General features: G+C 36.8%; 2 protein-coding genes across 4 annotated transcripts; both read left to right on the plus strand.

The window, feature by feature from the left end:
- The first annotated feature begins 1312 nt into the window (after window positions 1-1312).
- LOC111783923 (beta-1,6-galactosyltransferase GALT31A-like) lies at window positions 1313-10083 on the plus strand. Of its 3 annotated transcripts, none has more exons than XM_087116689.1 (12): window positions 1313-1416; window positions 1653-1805; window positions 3068-3110; window positions 3237-3295; window positions 3504-3715; window positions 3805-3868; window positions 3959-4031; window positions 8678-8798; window positions 8861-8948; window positions 9020-9145; window positions 9509-9618; window positions 9700-10083. In XM_087116689.1, the coding sequence occupies exons 2-12, from the start codon at window positions 1702-1704 to the stop codon at window positions 9846-9848; spliced, it is 1149 nt and encodes a 382-aa protein (XP_086972815.1). In that variant the 5' UTR covers window positions 1313-1416; window positions 1653-1701; the 3' UTR covers window positions 9849-10083. The 3 variants fall into 3 exon arrangements, with proteins under 3 accessions (XP_086972815.1, XP_086972816.1, XP_086972817.1); XM_087116690.1 differs by having other exon boundaries at window positions 1346-1416; window positions 3512-3715; XM_087116691.1 differs by lacking the exon at window positions 1313-1416 and having other exon boundaries at window positions 1427-1805; window positions 3068-3170.
- Window positions 10084-12808: 2725 nt separating this feature from the next.
- Window positions 12809-16193, plus strand: LOC111783921 (uncharacterized). Its single transcript, XM_023664733.2, has 6 exons — window positions 12809-13487; window positions 13561-13708; window positions 13792-13968; window positions 14055-14138; window positions 15220-15301; window positions 15431-16193. The coding sequence occupies exons 1-6, from the start codon at window positions 13150-13152 to the stop codon at window positions 15886-15888; spliced, it is 1287 nt and encodes a 428-aa protein (XP_023520501.2). The 5' UTR covers window positions 12809-13149; the 3' UTR covers window positions 15889-16193.
- Window positions 16194-19154: the final 2961 nt, after the last annotated feature.

The raw sequence follows: 19154 nt of genomic DNA on the forward strand, positions 1-19154 counted from the left end.
AATGCTCGTTATGATTTTATTAGCCATGCGACTGATGTTAACGTTTCTATGTAAAGACAAACACTACCTATGATTTTAAATCATGCATGTATGCTATCCACGAGGTTCATGTGAACGTTTTATGAAATGAAATGATTACAATAATACATCATGAGTTATAACGCAGGTTTTCTTGTCTACGAGACCCATTTATGTGTACGATCATGATAAAATGAGTTTATATAAATTTGACGATATGACCATTCTATGCTTTCGTGACGATATAATCATAACTATGGCGATTTGATCATAATGGAGATTAGCGATATGACCTTTCCATGCTTTCGTGATAATATGGTCAGAATTATGGGTCACTTACAGATTATTTTATAAAATTTAACATTTTTCAAAACATTTTATTTTCAAGTAAGAACAAAAGCATCCTAAGTGAGTGACATTGTTTACTACACATGCCATCACATTATAGAGTTAGCTTTGAGATAGTTTTCACGTCTAATTGTGTCATTTAAGAAATTATTGTGCTTGCGTTTAAAACGGAGCAGGTAAAAAAATAATTTAAGAATTATTTGTGAGATTTAACTAACCGTAAGAGTTAAATTGAAATTTAATCCAAATTACAGAGACAAAATCGAAACTTTTAAAACTATACGGAGGACTCAGATGCATTGAAGTTGCTACAGTCGGAGAAACCAAATTAAAAAGTTAACTTACGAATACATTTAAAAAATATTCTTTGATGTTTCAAAAGTTTTATTACATTTAATTTTTTTTTAATTGAAAAACACTTTTAAACGAGTATATTGATGGAATAGTTAGTATATGATTTTTTTTATATAAAAAAAAAATTTAGAGATAATTTATGAAGGGAGATAAACAGTGTCTATGAATATTTGTTTTCCCGAAGATTTAAAGATTTTAATTCTATTTTTAAAATTGTAAAAGTATTCATAAGGATATTTTTTTAACTTTAAAAAAAGTGAAAAAAGATATTAATTATATTTTTTGAAGTTAAATAATATTTTTAATAATATTTTCATTTCAAACCAAAGTATTTTAATTTTTAATTTTTAATTTTTGGGAAGTGTGAGAATATTATTAAATATTGAAGTGTATTTAAAAATATACTATTTTGGATTATTATTATTTTTTATTAATTTAGTGTAAAAGTATAAATATTAAAATTGACATTAAATTAAATAATTTTCTTTTTTCGGGTAATGTCTATTTGTGTGTAAAGTGTATATACTTGAATTTATTGTAATTTAACGCTATCAAATAAATGTTTGAAAATAGAGTTGAAAAGCAGCCTAAAAGATGCTAAGAAAAAGACCCCAAAATCAAGAGCTATTCATCTGCTGCTGCTGCTTCAGATACTGCTCGACCTTGACGGCTACGGGCAGATGGGGCCTGGCAGAGGTACCCGAGTCCAATTCTTTTTGAATTATACCATTCTTTTAAGATTCCCCATGAGCCAGCGATTCAAAGAATGCCCAGAACAGCTCAAAACAGAAGAGAACAGCAAAAGGATAACCATTCTTCAATTCCCCATTTTGGGATGCCAATCCCAATTCTCTGTCTCCTTAGGACACTCATTTTGTTCATTCTTTGATGGGTTCACTTCGTTTATTCTTTCTGGCTTTTTTAATCTTCAGAGAATAGCTTAGAGGCGCTTTGTTGAGCTTTGAAAGCTTCTGGGCTCTAATGGGTCTGAGCAGACCTCACAAGGTTGCCAATGGTTTCTCTCCCAGATGGGTTTTTCTATTTTGCATTGCTAGCTTCTTCCTGGGTGTTTTTGTTGTCCACAGGTACTTTTTCTTTTGTCGTTTTTGTGTCTGAGATCTTGTACTGAATGGTATCGTCTTGTTGGGTTTTGCCATTTTCAGTGTGGATAGTGGGTTATGTTCTTGAGTGGATAGTGGATTATTTTCCTGTAGGTAGTGAAGCATGCTTATTGTTGAATCTGATATTGAATGTCTACTTACTTGAGAAGAAATGCATGAAAATGGGGAACTTTTGTTCTGTTTTACAGGCTTAAATCCTTCAAAATTTGGTCCATAGGACAGATCTGCAATGTGGTTTCTTTTCTTTTCTTTCTTTTGGGATGGTGTTAGTGTGAGATTTCAAGTTGGTTGGGGAGGAGAATGAAACATTTTTTATAAGGGTGTGGAAACCTTGTTACTGAAGTGGATTGTGAGATCTCACATCGGTTGGGGAGGAGAACGAAGCACTCTTTATAAAAATGTGGAAACCTCTCCCTTGCAAATGCGTTTTAAAAACTTGGGGAAGCCCGAAAAGAAAAGCCCTAAAGATAACAATGTCTACTAGCGGTGGACTTGGGTTGTTACAAATGGTATCAGAGCTAGACATCGGACGGTGTGCTAGCCAGGACATTGAGTGTTGAAGGGGGTGGACACCGGACAGTGTGCCAGCAAAGACGCTGGGCCTCGAGGGGGAGGGGGGTGGATTGTGAGATCCCACATCGATTGGAGAGGGCTGTTACAAATGGTATCAGAGCCAGACATCGGATAGTGTGCTAGCGAGGACACTGAGCCCTGAAGGGGGGTGGACACCGGGCAGTGTGTCAGCAAGGACGTTGGTCCTCGAAGGGGGGTGGATTGTGAGATCCCACATCGATTGAAGAGGTGAACGAAACATTCTTTATGAGAATGTGCAAACCTCTCCCTAGCAGACGCATTTAGAGAAAGGAAAGCCTACATCAATCGGAGAGAGGAACGAGTGCCAGCAAGGATGCTGGCCCCAAAAGGGGTAGAGTATGATTGGAGAGAGGAACGAGAGCCAGTGAGGACACTAGCCCCATAGGGGTAGATTGTTTTAAAAATCGTGAGGGGAAACCTGTAAGGGAGAGTCGCAGGCCCCTAAGTGGTAGATTTTTTTAAAAACCTTGAGGGGAAAGTCCAAAGAGAACAATTTCTCTAGCGGTGGGGTTGGACGGAATAAAACGAGATCCCTGTGCTCTATACTTGGCTAGATTTGTTGTGCTCTATACTATGCATTTAGGTGTATAAGTTGGTAGATTAATTTTCTTTTTGTAATATTTGTGTTACAGGTTTTGGGGTGTGCCTGATCCTGTTGAAGAAACAGATGAGGAGGTATCTATAGACAAAGTCCAATCAAAAACATCTCAGCCCATTGTTAACTGTGAGACGAAGGCGAGTGACATAAATGTTACAAATTAACTTCACTACAATATCTTGACGACTGTGTTCATATTACAGGAAGCCTCCCTACAAGCTGATATTCTTTCTCAAGTATCGCAGACCCATGATGTTATCATGTGAGTTTTAGTCTCTTGCTTTCAAAACATACTTTCTTCATTCTCTATATTCTCTTTTAGTGTACATACTTGAAGTCATCAATACAGATCATTTAGCCAATATTCTTCCGTGCATTTTCTCTCTCTTGTTCTTTGTGTGCGTTGTTGTGCGATCTTAACAATATTGTCCATCCTACGTTTGAAGTATGTTATGAGATGAGTTTTTCAGGACATTAGACAAAACAATCTCATCATTGGAGGTGCAGCTAGCTACAGCTAGAGCTTCTAAAGCAGACAATGATGAAGGATCTCCTATAGTTACAGAGCTCGGAATCGAGAATTTGAAGGAGCGGCCGAAGGTTTTCTTTGTTATGGGAATCATTACGGCCTTCAGCAGTCGAAAGCGTAGAGACTCGATTAGAGAAACATGGATGCCTCGAGGTTCAAACATAACATTGTCATTCTGTTGCTATGTTTTCTGATTTTGGATCAAACTTGTTCCTTGTGACACATGGTTTTGTTTCATTTAGGTGAAGATTTAAGGAAGCTGGAGGTGGAGAAGGGAATTATAATACGCTTTGTCATTGGACGTAGGTAGAGTTTTCATAAATGCATGAGTTTTCTTTATTGTAAACTCTTGTGTTTCGTAATCTAATAGTTAATTTTGTATGCTATGGTTCTTAGTGCAACTCCTGGTGGCGTATTGGATCGTGCGGTTGATGCAGAGGAGGCACAACACAAGGATTTTCTAAGACTGGTATGTAACTGTTAGTATTATGATACAAATAGCTCATAGGTGGTGTGACAGCCCAAGTCCAAGCCCACCGCTAGTAGGTATGGTCTTTTTTGGATTTTTCCTTTCGAGTTTTCCCTCAAGATTTTGTAAAATGCGTCGGCTAGGGAGAGACTTCCACACCCTTATAAAGAATACTCTTGTTTTGTAAAACGCGTCTGCTAAGGAGAGGCTTTGACACCCTTATAAAGAATACTTCGATCTTCTCCCCAATTGATGTGGGATCTCACAGTCCACCCCCTTCAGGGCCTAGCTTCCTTGCTGACACTCGTTTCTCTCATCAATCAATGTGGAATCTCACAATCCACCCCCCTTCGGGGCTCAGTGCCCTTGTTGGCACACTGTTCGGTGTCCTCCCCCTCTTCGGGGCCCAGTGTCCTCGCTTGCACACCGCTCGGTTTTTAGCTCCGATATCGTTTGTAACGGCCCAAGCCTACTGCTAGCAGATATTGTATTCTTTGGGCTTCCCCTCAAGGTTTTTAAAACGTGTTTGCTAGGGAGAGGTTTCCACACCCTTATAAAGAATACTTCGTTCTCCTCCCTAACCGATGTGGGATCTCACAATCCACTCCCCTTCAGGGCCCAACGTCCTCGCTGACACATTGCTCGGTGTCCATCCCCTTTTGGGGCTCAGCGTCCTCACTTGCACACCGCATGGTGTCTAACTCCGATACCATTTGTGATGGCTCAAGCATACCGCTAGCAGATATTGTTCTTTTTAAGTTTTTTCTTTTGGGCTTCCCTTCAAGGTTTTTAAGACGTGTTTGCTAGGGAGAGGTTTTCATACCCTTATAAATAATACTTCGTTCTCCTCCCCAACCGATGCGGGATCTCACAATCCACCCCTTTTAGGGCCCAATGTCCTCGCTGGCACATTGCTCGGTGTCCACCCCCCTTTGGGGTTCAGCGTCCTCGCTTGCACACTGCCTGGTGTCTAGCTCCGATACCAATTGTAATAACTCAAACCCACCGCTAGTAGATATTGTCCTCTTTGAGCTTTTCCTTCTAGGCTTCCCCTCAAGGTTTTTAAAACGCGTCTATTAGGGAGAGGTTTCCACACCCCTATGAAGAATGCTTCGTTCTCCTCTGTTAGTGAAATAGGGATTGATTGAATGATTGATGAGAAGATTGAATTTTGGAGAGCAAGAATGCTCCATATTTATACAGAGAATACAAAAGATATTCAGAAAATCTACCTAAAATATCGGGAGAAAATCTGGTAACAAACCAATAAACAAATCAAAATCAAATCAAAACTAAATCAAATCAAAAACTAAATCTAACTCCTAACGAGATTTAATTAGATACTAACTAACAGCAATCTAAACAAATACATGATCTTTAACACTTCTCCTTGTTTAGATGCTGTGAACTCCAAGCTTTTTTCTGAACACTCATCTTACTCTAATTATCTTTCTGTTTAGAGGTCGATCAACCAACTCCCAAGTTTTGTTTTTCTTGATCACTGAAAGCTCCTCCTCTGACAGGTGCATCATCAACCGAAGCATCTTGTCGTTCATCTTCAGACTCTTCTAGTCGTTTATCTTCAGACTCTTCTAACATGCTACCAAAGAAATTGTTTGGTGCATTAGAAATCTGATTCACCTTCGTAAGTTCTTCCCAATTCCATTGCTCATTTCCAGCAAAATGAACATCTCGGCTCACAATAACATGACTAGTGTGTGGTTGAAAAACTTTATAAGCTTTGGATATAGTGCTATACCCAACAAAGATGCCAACTTCTGACTTTTTGTCAAGCTTATCACGCTTGACCTGTGGAATGTGAGTGAAGCAAAGACACCTAAATACTCTAAGGAACTTTAAAGAACGTTTGTAATCATACCAAACTTCAAATGGTGTTAGATCCTTCACAGCTTTTGTTGAAATTCGATTTTGCAAGCACACAACAGTGTTTGCTGCTTTTCCCCAAAAACGTTTTGGAAGATCCTTCTCATGAAGCATGCATCTCATCATCTCCATTATGAATTTATTCCTCCTTTCAGTGACGTCATTCTGTTGAGGAGTGTATGGTATTGTCAATTGATGTTCAATTTCAGCCTCTTCATAAAACCGGTTAAAAGTTTCTGAAGTGTACTCCTTGCTATTATCTGATCTTATAGTCTGAATCAAGCATGCATCTTCACTCTCAACTTTGGCTTTGAATTTCCAAAATACACTCGCAACTTCTGACTTTTGCTTCAGCAAGAATATCCAACACATTCTTGTTAGATCATTAATAAAAGCAATGTAATAAAGATTACCATTTAATGATGGTGTTCGCTGAGGACTACAAAGCTTAGTATGAACCAGTTGCAGCTTTTTCGAGCCTTTCCATGCCTGTTTAGGAAAGGGTTGCCTATGTTGTTTCCCAAAATTACAAGTACGGCAAGGAGACATGTCCTCATCAATGTCAGTGAGTTCTTCTACCAACTTCTTTGATTGAATCTGAAGCAAACCTCGATGATGAAAGTGTCTAAGTCTTTTGTGCCAAATCTCAGTGGCACTAACTCTGGATATAAAGGCCGTCGGATTTAGAGCAAAGCTTTTTCCTTCCATTTTGACATTGAACAAGTCTTTGCCACTAGCATCTTTGATCAAGCACTGCTTATTTTCAAACAACACTTTATAGCCTTTATCAAGTAACTGACCAACACTTAAGATATTTTGATCAATTTTAGGCACAAATAAAACATCTGGAATAAATTTTGTACCTTCATAACTTGTTATAGCTACTGTGCCTTTACCCTTGACTTCCAAGTGTTCACCATTGCCAATCCTCACTCTCTTATCTTCTTCGGTGTCTCTTAATTCCTCAAAAGACTCCTTGTCATATGTCATGTGATTTGTGCACCCACTGTCAATCAACCAGCTCTCGCTTGATTCTTTGCTTGAGGAAGAAGTGACCATACACAATTGATCTTCTTCTTCTTCTTCTTGATCAACTACCTGTGCATCTACTTCTTTCACCAGATCTTTGGCTTTGCAGATCACAGCTTCATGTCCAAGTTGATTGCATTTGGAGCAGAAGGCGTCAGGTCTTCTCCAACACTTGTATGGTGGATGACCTTTCTTCTCACAATGGCGGCAAGGTGGATAGGATTTTTTGAAACCTCCTCCTTTTGTCTTCTGATAATTGGCAGATGAATCTCCATACGTCAATTGATTTTTGAAATTTTTATTGTTTTTATACCTGCTGTTGTCTTGATGCTTAACACGTAAGGCACCTTCAATCACTCCTTGCCTCATAGACCTCCTTTGCTCTTGTGCTTGTAAAGCATTCAAGAGCTCTGTAAGAGAAATCTTTGACAAGTCTTTGGTGTTCTCCAGAGTAGTAATGGTGGCTTCAAACTTCTCTGGAACAGTGACTAGCAGCTTTTCAACAATCCTTGAATCATTTAAAACAGAACCAAGCAATCTCACCTTGTTGGCAATGCTGAGAAGTCTGTCAGAGTACTCTTTCAGCGACTCTGACTCCTTCATCTTCTGCAACTCGAAATCCCTAATCAAATTTAGGGCTTTCATTCCACGAATCCTCTCATCTCCTTCATATTCGGCCTTGAGATAATCCCAGATTTCCTTTGCTGTTTTGAGGGACATTATTCGCATGAAGATCATTTGTGATACAGCGGCAAATAGGCAAGCTTTCGCCTTTGATTTCCTTGTCTTCTTTTCCTTCTGTAATTTGATTTGTGCTACAGTAGGATTTGCTGGAAGCGGAGGAACCTCGTAATCCTCTTCTATTACTTCCCAAAGATCCAAGGCCTCCAAATAAGTCTCCATACGAACTGCCCACATTTGATAATTGTCTCCATCGAAAATTGGTGGTGCAACAGCGGAAAAACTGGATTCTCCTCTCATTTTGATCTCACAGATCCCTTAATAAGATAGCTCCGATACCAATTGTTAGTGAAATAGGGATTGATTGAATGATTGATGAGAAGATTGAATTTTGGAGAGCAAGAATGCTCCATATTTATACAGAGAATACAAAAGATATTCAGAAAATCTACCTAAAATATCGGGAGAAAATCTGGTAACAAACCAATAAACAAATCAAAATCAAATCAAAACTAAATCAAATCAAAAACTAAATCTAACTCCTAACGAGATTTAATTAGATACTAACTAACAGCAATCTAAACAAATACATGATCTTTAACATCCTCCCCCACCGATGTAGAATCTCACCATTTACTCTAAGAGACTTGCACAATGCTTGATAAAGCCATGAACCATTCTATTTTCTCGACACGTATTCGCAAATAACCAGCTCGTCATCACTACCTTCTTCGTCGAGGAAAGCTCCCTTTCTCAGCTAGTCCTTTTTTCCCCTAATATGGGGCGTGGGGGTTGGGAAACAGAGACACTTTGAGGGAGTGATTTGTACCAAATGTTATTCAACCCTTCTCAACCAGAGCTTCAAAAAAAACAGCAACCACCACATGTACACCATAATGTGCCAGCTTCTCTTATTCTTGATATAACACTAACACATCGCTAATATCTGCTTCAAGGCATATCTATATCCAAAACTAAAGTAGCTAATATGTACTTTGATTTGCTGCATTCTTTGTTAGATAAACCTCCAAACTTGGGTTGTTTTCTTACAGAACCACATAGAAGGATATCATGAATTATCCTCCAAAACCCAAATATACTTTTCAACAGCAGTTGCTAAATGGGATGCAGATTTCTTCATCAAAGTTGATGACGATGTTCATATAAATCTTGGTTAGCATTCTCACATTCTAGGATTATTGCCTCTATACCTAAATTGATTGTGAAAATCACAGGTATGGTCGGTTCTACCTTGGCTCGTCATAGATCGAAACCACGTGTTTATATTGGTTGCATGAAGTCAGGCCCAGTTCTTGCTCAAAAGTAAGCAAATTAGACTATATATACTCGTAAATGTTACGTCCTTGGAACGTTACGCCGTAAAATCTTTGCAGAGAGGAAAAGTATCATGAACCTGAATACTGGAAATTTGGTGAGGAAGGCAATAAGTATTTTAGGCATGCAACTGGGCAAATTTATGGCATCTCCAAAGATTTAGCTACCTACATTTCAGTTAATAGGTAAGTCCGTTTAGACACGGCATGTAATAGCCCAACCCGACCTACCACTAGCCGTTATTGTTCTCTCTGGGCTTTCTTTCAAAGTTTTTAGAACGCGTCTGCTAGGGAGAGGTTTCCACGTTCTTATAAAGAATGGTTTGTTCCCCTCTCCAACCGATGTGAGATCTCATAATCCACCCTTTTGGGGCCCAACGTCCTTACTAGCACTCATTCCCCTCTCCAAACGAGGTGGGATCTCACAATTCCACACCCTTATAAGGACGTGGAAACCTCTCCGTAGGAGACGAGTTTTAAAAACTTGAAGGGAAAGTTCTCTTAGCATTTTAATAATTATCCGTCAGAATTTGCTTCTTCTTCTTGTAGGCCCATACTACATAGATATGCAAATGAAGATGTTTCTTTAGGTTCATGGTTCATTGGTCTTGATGTCGAACACATCGATGATAAGAGCCTTTGCTGTGGCACTCCACTCGGTAAGACAACGACCATTCCCTTCACCACCGTCTCATCGTGTCGAAATACGCTTTGTTTTGATTCACATTTCATGGATGCAGACTGTGAATGGAAGGCTGAAGCTGGGAATCCCTGTGGTGCATCATTCGATTGGAGTTGCAGTGGCATCTGCAAATCAGTGGAGAGAATGGAGGAGGTTCATCAAAGGTGTGGGGAAGGTGAAGAGGCAATCTGGCACACCAGTTTCTAGAAAGCCTTTGAATTTGATATCTCCATCTTAGTCTGTGTATATCATCGTTGCAAGGCAATGGGTATTGATTAACTTTGGAGGAGGTACCATCTCCCACTGCATTGATATGCCTGCCTTTGAAAGTGTGTGATTCATGGAATCTGGGCTATGTGTTCATTCTGAGTATGGAAATTTGTTGTGTTCTATTATAGAAACATAATAATTTTTAAAATCATGTGTTCATATGATTCCTTTTCTTCTTTTTGTTTTTTTAACAATGTCAAATGTTTCACCAAAATTTGACCAAATATGTTACAGTCTTTGGTCTTGTAATCAGTGCATGCCATTCAAAGTGACAGACTTAGTGTTGTTCATTCTCTTTAATGAATCATTTTTAAAAAATTTTCAAATTATGGTAATTTGTTAGGTTTTATTAATTAAAACGTTTGCAAAATAAAATTTTAAATCATATATTTCTGTGATTTTTTTTTTTAACAAAATTAATTATTTACTTTTCTTTTAAAATGGGTATAAGAAAATTTAATAGAAATTAAAATATATCTGTCAGAATTAAGAGTTGGACTGACCCTAAACCGAACATAGAAATATAGAGAAATTTCTCAACTAAGGGGACTCAAAACAGGGATTATATTCTTTGTCCCCGTCCCTAACCAATCCTTCGCACCAAATGTATATATATATATATATATATATATATATATATATATATATATATATATATACACACACATGTAAGAAATTTGATCTCCGAAAATTTACGGTAAGGAATTTCCATTCCAATTTTTGAAAAAAATAAATGAAAAATTTACGAGAATTGAGATAGAAAGGATTTCTCGTCTCCCATTTCCTAAAGTCTCTAGTTGAAAGTGGTCATCTAGCTAGAACGAAAACCGAGAAAAAAACGTGTAAAAGATCAAAATAGTGGTCGGTAGTACATTTTCTTTTTGGATTGTGACCTTTTGTTATGATTGTTATGAGTTAGATATTCAACAATGAATGGGCATTTGGAGAAGTTTTATAAGCTACTTTTAAAAAAGTATTTCAATTTTCATCGACTTCCAAACTAAAAATCTATGACTAAGATTCAAAAGTTTATTAGGTCGGTCGGGTATTACCACCTGTTTCGATGAGATCGTAACTTACTTTAACTATGATTAAATGGCTCACCGCTAGCAGATATTGTCCGTTCCTTTCGCTTTTAGGTTTCTCTTAAGATTTTAAAACACGTCTATTAGGGAGAGGTTTCCACACCCATATAAAGAATGTTTCGTTCCCCTCTAACCCTAATCAATTTTTGTCATCGTTCGAGTTAACTCTTTAAATAAAATGTACTTACTCAATCTACGATAGAAAAATCGTGATTCTTTATATATTCAATTATTCATAACTTATAATTTTACGTGTTTAATAAGTCTCTAAACATTAAAAAAGTATCTAATAAATCTCTAAACTTTTAAATTTGTATTTAAATCTTTTGGACATATTCAATATTTTTCTAAATTTATAAAATCTATTAAATACAAAAGTGAAAGTTTAAAATTTTAAGTTCTACGCTTTTAATTTATTCATTAATGAATTGAAAATATTGGATTTTAAAAATAAATATATATATATATATATATATATATATATATATATTTTTTAATTTTAAAAAAGGTTATGTGAAAGATTTTTCGTGTACAAATAAAGACGACACCTACATTATATACGTACATAAATTGACATTTGGCAGAAATGTATGAATATATTGAGTAAGAAGATTACTTTTCATTTAAGCTAGGTGGGGGAGGGAGACGTTTTTCCCGTGACCTAAACAGGAATAGAGACATTGAATAAGTGAACTTTTCCCGAGACTAATACTTTGAACAAGGAAATAATTCTCGGTAGGAAACTTGAAATCTCTATCCTGATTCTCACAATATTTAATAAAAAAATTGGCTGAATTATAACATGAAAAGAAAAGTTATCGTTAGTTCTACTTTGCATCGAGCTGATATCAATGATCTTCGTTATACAATGTATCTTGTTCTTAACCGATTAAAGGCAAAACTTTAATTATTTAAAAGAAAGTAAGACGTTGAAATTCTATTTTATTATGAATTTATCTACTCAAAGTTAATTTGGCAAGTTCTTTTACGTTCAAATTATTATTTCTCAAAATTCATAAAAATTTGGTCTTTTTTTTCCTTTTAAAAGTATAAACAAAAAAACAACACTCACCCCAATTATGGATCACAACACGTGTTTTTTCATGCAAAAAAAGAAAAAAAAAATTGTTTTGATAATGTTGGTGTTCTAAGAATGTAGACTTTTGGTTAGATAAACTAAATAACTCGAACCCAACAGTTGAGATAAGCTCATATGAGAGATACTTATGTTTACAACGAGCTCATACGGGCTAACTTAACCAAAAATATGACTCTTATGTTATAGATGAGCTGACCAAGCCTTGACGAAGATAAGAGTAATAGTCTATGACCTACGAGAGTCCCATGTAGGCTTTAAAACTCTTAGATATGTATATATCGATATTTTTTTAAATTTTTTCTCGTAAATTACGTGATTTTAATGTGTTCTTAATCTTATTTAATTATCTATGATTTATATATACATATATCAAATCGGTCTTTGTTCATTAACCTTAAGGATTCAAAGGACAAGGTTTAGTCCACTTCTACGAGAAATGCTCAACTGCTAAGAACAATTGATTTATCCTTATCCATTCCAACCTCAAAATGTGGAAAAGGCTGGAAAAAGGGGTATTCAGTTCTTAATTTTAGCAAAAATAATTTAATTTCGTCCTTAATGTTTGATTATACAGAGAAAAAAACAACCCATCTTTATTAACGCCCCAAAAACTCACTAATTCGACTCGTAATTATGGTCAAATTTTCAGGGAGTTGAAAAAGGGAGAAGAAATTTAGTTTGAAACGTGGAATTTGGGCATTTTAATGGCGTTTTAGAGAAAGACCCACCATACCCACCTGCCCTTTCAGCCTAAGTTCGGCCAAAATCCTTCACTCTTTTGGGGATTTTGAGAGAACCCTTTATTTAAGTCACGAGAGAGACCCCAACTTTGTGTAATAACCAGAGGAATTCTTCTGGTTCTTACGACTTCGCCGCCTATCATCGCTGGATTCTTATCCATTTCTGATGCGCCTCTGCTGAAAACGAGGCAAAAGGGGAAGAACTATATCCGAATCCCGGTATTCTTTCGTGTTCTTCAGTTCTTTGATTCTCTGTTGGGTTCTTTCGATTCCATTCGCTTTTTGTGTTTGTGGGTCATTTGATTTTGGTGGGGATGATGGCGGTGGACTCGTTCTTGTTGGAGACGGCGGGGCCTCCCACCGTCTACGATTCAGTGTTCATGATTTTGATGTTTGTTGCTCGTTTGTGGGTGGGGATTATTGTGGGAGTGCTTGTGGGATGGATTTGGAAGCCCAAATGGGTGGATTCCAATAAGGGTTTGTTCATTTCGTCCAAGTTGAAGGATAATCTGCCGACATCTTGCTTTGTGGGATCAATTTCTAGTTTGAATTCCTTGAACATTCTGCCTAAATGCTTGAATTTGACGTCAACAAATTGTGGAGATGAACAAGAAGAACAAGAAGAACAAGAAGTTGTAGCTTGTATCTCCAGGTTTGTTGCTTAAACTCTTCCATAGGATGAAGAACAAGTTACGATGATTTCTAATACAAATTGTTAACCACAGTTCATCAGCACCAGCTGAGCTAACGGAGGAGGATTTTAAGTATTTGTACAAGCTTGTTGAGGAGAAAGATGGAGGGCCGTCATGGATTCAGATGATGGATCGTTCTACCTCTACCATGAGCTATCAAGCATGGCGGAGAGACCCTGAGGTAGCTAGCTCAGCTATCCATTGTTACTGTATTGTTCTTGTGTTTTATAGCCCTTATAGTGTTGTTTACTGTTGTTTTGGCAGAGGGGGCCGCCGCAGTATCGAAGTCGAACGATTTTTGAGGATGCGACGGCTGAGATGGTGAGGGATCTGTTTTGGGATGATGAATTTAGAATGAAATGGGATGATATGCTTATAAGTGCTCGAACATTGGAGCAATGTCCGACCACAGGGAACATGACTGTCCACTGGGTGCGCAAGGTGAGTGAAGTTCCATTCTTGTCTCTGTGTTTGTTTAACATCATGTGTATGGTTTTCTCATTGATTTGTTGTTGTTGTTCCTGCAGTTCCCTTTCTTCTGCAGCGATCGAGATTACACGATCGGACGAAGAATCTGGGAGTCGGGACAGTCGTATTACTGTGTGACGAAGGTAAGACATGCTGTGCCTGTGTACCCATTTCTCCATGTTCATCTTTTCTTCGGATCTTCCATTGAAATTTTGTTGAAGTTTGGCATTTTTATATGTTTTAGGCTTCAGTCTATTGCACTTAATCATAAACTTCACAAGTTCCGGGTAATTCTTCAATGTGAGATCCCAGTCGCTAGGAGAGGAGTACAAAATATTCCTTACAAGGGGTATGAAATCTCTCCCTAGTAGACATGTTTTAAAACTATGAGGATAAGGCTAATCGAGAGCCCTTGGACTATTACAAATGGTATCATAGACATACTTAAAGTGTTGTGCCAGCGACCGCTGGCACAAACGGAGTGGATTGTGAGATCTCACATCGATTTGAGAAGGGAATAGAGCACAAAAGAAAAAGGAGTCGAGCCTCAATTAAGGGGAGCGTACTTTGTTCGAGGGGAGGTGTTGGATGATGAAAGTCCCACATCGGCTGATTTAAGAAATGATCATGAATTTATAATCAAAGAATATTCTCTCCATTGCCATTAGGCCTTTTGGGAAGCCCATAGTAAAGCTACGAGAGTTTACACTTAAAGTGGACAATATCATACCATTGTAGCGAGTCATGGTATCATAGTCATGCCCATAAACTTAGTCGTGCCAATAGGAGTTGAGCCTTATAAGGGAGTGGATTGTGGGATTGTGAGATCTCATATCTGTTTGAGAAGGAAGCAAAACATTACTTACAAGGGTGTAGAAACTTTTCCCTAGTGGATGCGTTTTAAAATCATGCGGCTAGCGGCGGGCCAAATCAGACAAATTTACTAGAAGTAGGCTTAAAACCAGGCATCGATACTTGTGTCAACGAAGACGCTGGTTCTCAACGGGTGGACAATATTTACTGACGGTGGCACCGTCTAGGATTGTCACCATGGTCAACTTTTCAAGCCACTTGTGTATAGAAATTATGATTATTTTGAAACTATAGGATTGTCACAATGGTCAACTTTTCAAGCCACTTGTCTATAGAAATTATGATTATTTTGAAACTATTGGATGTTCAAAAGTGGGAAATAATATCTAACTTGGTTTAATGTTGATTCAGGGCGTACCTTGTTCCTTGATACCAAGACAGAAGAAGCCAAAACGAGTTGACCTTTACTATTCAAGTTGGTGCATCCGTGCAGGTAGAGCCAAGTTCATAGTCTTCTTATTTATTTTACTGCGTTGGTCATGGTTGAATTCTTCCCCCCCTTCACATTCACGTCTCCTAGACAACTAAACATCTGTTTCTCTGCTCTGCTCTATGGAAACAGCTGAATCTAGAAGGGGCAACGGCGAGCTGAGTGCGTGCGAGGTGATACTATTTCACTACGAAGACATGGGTATCCCATGGGAAATTGCAAAGCTGGGGATCAGGCAAGGGATGTGGGGAGCCGTCAAGAAGATCGATCCCGCTTTACGTGCGTATCAGAAGCATAGAGCTTCCGAAGCGCCGCTTTCAAACTGTGCTGTGATGGCTAATATCAACACAAAGATGAGTTCAGAGTATGTGATGAGATGCTCAGAAGATGCATCTGATAATGATGATGGTTCCTCAGAGGTCAGAAGTTTGGAGCAGCCCTCTGAGAAACCAGCAGCAGGGAAGAACTTGCCAAAGCTTATTATGGTGGGCGGAGCGATCGCCCTGGCCTGCAGCCTCGATCACGGCCTCTTAACCAAAGCGGTCGTGTTCGGAGTCGCCCGAAGATGTTTGAACATTGCAAAGAGATGATCAGTACAACAAATCTCATAATCAGATTCAGCTTAGCATTGTTTTCATGAGTGACACACAAAGAGAAAGCCCTTTGAAGGTGGTAAATTTGGTTTTGGAATTTCCCCTTTTGAGTTGTAAAAAGAAGCTTTAGATTGTAGGGAAGGAGAGAAGATTGAACATAGATTTAGGCCTCATATAAACCCTCAATTCTCTGTTCTTCTTACTCAGATGGGGGGAGTGTTTATGGAATAAATAGTGGAAATTAAGAAGCTATCTTGTTTTATTGTCATCCTTTTTAGAATATAGTTTTGGATTAAAGCTAATCGTGATAAATTGGTTCTTGTAATTTGGGCAAGGAATAAAATAAAGTGTTCAACCTCGTAATCTGGAAATAAAATAAAACTTTAAAGTTAGATTTTATAATGAGTGAGTTCTTAATAATTCCATAAAAGGAGATGAAAAACATGAAGAACAAGGAAGAAGGAGAAGAGTAATTAATTTCACATCGAAATTCCAAAAAAAACCAAACGCGGAACGGAATCAATCATCTAATTCCGTGTAACAGACGAAGGAAGAACAAGAAAGCACTCTGTATTTTGATTCACATACTAGAATCCCTAAATCTCGTATAACCTAATTTAAACCCTAAAATTGAAAGAATCAAAAGAATTTCCTAAAATTGAAAGAATCAGAAGAATCGAGTAAGATATAATAACAGAATCACGATCAGAGGAGACCTCAATTTGGGACGAGAGTCTCAAAGCAATTGAGGCCATCGAGCTCCAGAGCGAATCTCGGCTTCATCGACGAGTTCTTGGACTTGGCTACGGCGTTAGCTTCATCCTTCTTTCCCGGCATCGACTTCACAGGAGCGGAAGAGGCAGAACCACCGCCGCCGGTGTTGGGAGTGAAGGAAGGGACAGAAGTAGAAGCCGTAACGAACTTTCCGATGAGGATCTCGGCGGCGAAGGCATCGAAGAAACTGAACATGGAATTCATCTTGGAATTGATGCGGCGGTTGATTGCTGGATCGGCGGTGGTTTGGTTGTGGAGAAGGGAGGGAGGGCGGAGGGGCTTATAAAGGGAACAAAGCGGGAGTTTCCTTCCCTTTTCTGGATTCCAAATTCCCAGAGGTTTCTTGAAGCCGCGGATTTCATTCTATCTTATTTTGTTTTTAAATTTAGCGTATGGGGTCCGTCAACTTAAGACCGAAGACTTCCAAATACCCCGAATTTATTCTTTCCTTTAATTATTTTCTTTTCCTTTTCTATAAAATTAGATATTTAATTTTAAATTTTATTAAAAATAGAAGACTAAATTTAAATATTAAAAAATATAAAATGAAGTTAATTGAATGAAAATGGCGTTTTATTAGAGTTTATAATATAAGTTTAATTCAAAGCTAAAAAAGAAAGTGTCACGTTTAATTTAATTTTAATTATTTAGATTAAAACGAATCGTTATATATTATAAATTATTCTTAATTTTGAAATTCTCTAACTAACCTTTTATTAAAAGTTAAATTGATAGGTTAATTCGATATTAATTAATTTGTAAACGTTTAGAACCATTAAACACAAAAAATAAATAAATTTATATTTGATTAAATTGATAAAAAAAAATACTTTTATATTTTACCCTTTTAAATTTAAACTTTTAAAATTTTCAATTAACATCTTTAAACTTTAAAAAAATATATTTTTTTTTTTTGGCTAATTTTAAGGAGAAACTTTGGAATGTTTAAACTTTAAAAAATAACTAATTTTTTAATTTTAAGTTTTCAAAATTTTAATTAATATTTTAAATTTTTTTAAAATTTCAAAAACACAGTTAATTTTCTAAAAAAGTTTCAAAAAATTTCATCTCTTTATTATTTCAAAAATATTCGTGAAATTTTAAAAATAATTTAAAAATAGAGATAATTAATATACCGTATTTTTAAAACAACATTAAAAATTAAATATTAACCATCTTTATCTAAAATATTATCATTAATTTTAGATAAAAAAGATGGTTTTATTAAATTTTTAAAAATTAGGGGTATTTTTTTTATTATTATTAATTTAAGCTTTGTAATTTAACTGGAAAATCTATTTATTTGTGGAAAAGATAAAAAGAAATATTAAAAAAGAAAGAAGAAAAGGTTGGTCGTTGGAAATTGGGCGGCGGTGAGGTGACTCATGTGGTCCCGCAGCTTGCATTGAACGGTGACCGAACCCTCGCGAACAGACTAGAATATCGCGTAACGGTGGGGTCCACGCTAAAGTAAGTTCGGGTCAACCAACGCAATCGATTCACATTTCAATACTTAAGACCCATTCAATTTAATCAAATCTAATCTAAATTTTTTATTTTAAATTAAAATTAAAATAAATAAATATTTTAACCGTGATTAAATATTTTTTTTTAAATTAAATTAAAATTATTAAATTATTTATTAAAATTTTATTTTATAATCTCATTTTTGAAATGTGGGTGACATGTCGTAGCTTTATGAGCATCAATCATATCATATGTTTTGATAATAACGAACTTTTTAATTTTGTGTTGATTTTAATGCTTCAAAGTATTCATCCAAATCTCGAAAAGACAACGTGGAAGCAAAAGCCAATGTGGCATTGACAAATGGCACCTTGAAAATGAGTTTTTTTTTTTAATTTTTTTAATAAAGTTTTCTTAGCATTATCGAGGTAAATTTTTTGAGAATGTCCATATTTTATTAAACCATTCTATTTACCTTATCTCATGATCCCATACAATCGTACACAAATAAATGTGATCTCCTACATTAGTTAGAGAGGAGAACAAAACACCATTTATAAGAATGTGGAAACCTTCCCCCTAGCAAACACGCTTTAAAGCTTTGAGGGAAAGCCCAAAGAGGACAATTTCTGCTAGCGGTGGATCTGGACCGTTACAAATAGTATCAAACCCAGACACCGAACGATCTACCAGCATTCTCGTTGTTCCTCAAAGGAGGTAGACGTGAGGCAGTGTGCCAGTAAAGACGCTGGCTCCGAAGGGGGTGGATTGTGATGTCTCACATTGGTTGGGGCAAAGAAAAAGAGAGGAAAAATCGCCAGTAAGGACGCTGGCCCTGAACGGGTTGGATTGATATAAAAAACTATATTTCTAAATTATTTTTCATGAAACTAATAATGAATTTAACATGTTAACTATTTAGGTCATTTTTTTTTTTTTCCTTTTCCATAAATATATTATCATCTCCAAATTATTTCCTAAAATCTGGTCGGCTTTAATGGGGACCGACCGTCGGGGACCAA

The sequence above is a fragment of the Cucurbita pepo genome, chromosome 13, assembly GCF_057944985.1.
Source record: "Cucurbita pepo subsp. pepo isolate OVF chromosome 13, ASM5794498v1, whole genome shotgun sequence".
Classification (NCBI taxonomy): domain Eukaryota; kingdom Viridiplantae; phylum Streptophyta; class Magnoliopsida; order Cucurbitales; family Cucurbitaceae; genus Cucurbita; species Cucurbita pepo.

Coding starts and splice junctions, on each gene's coding strand:
- LOC111783923 (XM_087116691.1), top strand. CDS start 1,702: ATGGGTCTGAGCAGACCTCACAAGGTTGCCAATGGTTTCTCTCCCAGA. Junction 1,806..3,067: donor GGTGTTTTTGTTGTCCACAG/GTACTTTTTCTT, acceptor TTTGTGTTACAG/GTTTTGGGGTGTGCCTGATC. Junction 3,716..3,804: donor AGAAACATGGATGCCTCGAG/GTTCAAACATAA, acceptor TGTTTCATTTAG/GTGAAGATTTAAGGAAGCTG.
- LOC111783921 (XM_023664733.2), top strand. CDS start 13,150: ATGATGGCGGTGGACTCGTTCTTGTTGGAGACGGCGGGGCCTCCCACC. Junction 13,488..13,560: donor GTTGTAGCTTGTATCTCCAG/GTTTGTTGCTTA, acceptor TGTTAACCACAG/TTCATCAGCACCAGCTGAGC. Junction 15,302..15,430: donor AAGTTGGTGCATCCGTGCAG/GTAGAGCCAAGT, acceptor CTATGGAAACAG/CTGAATCTAGAAGGGGCAAC.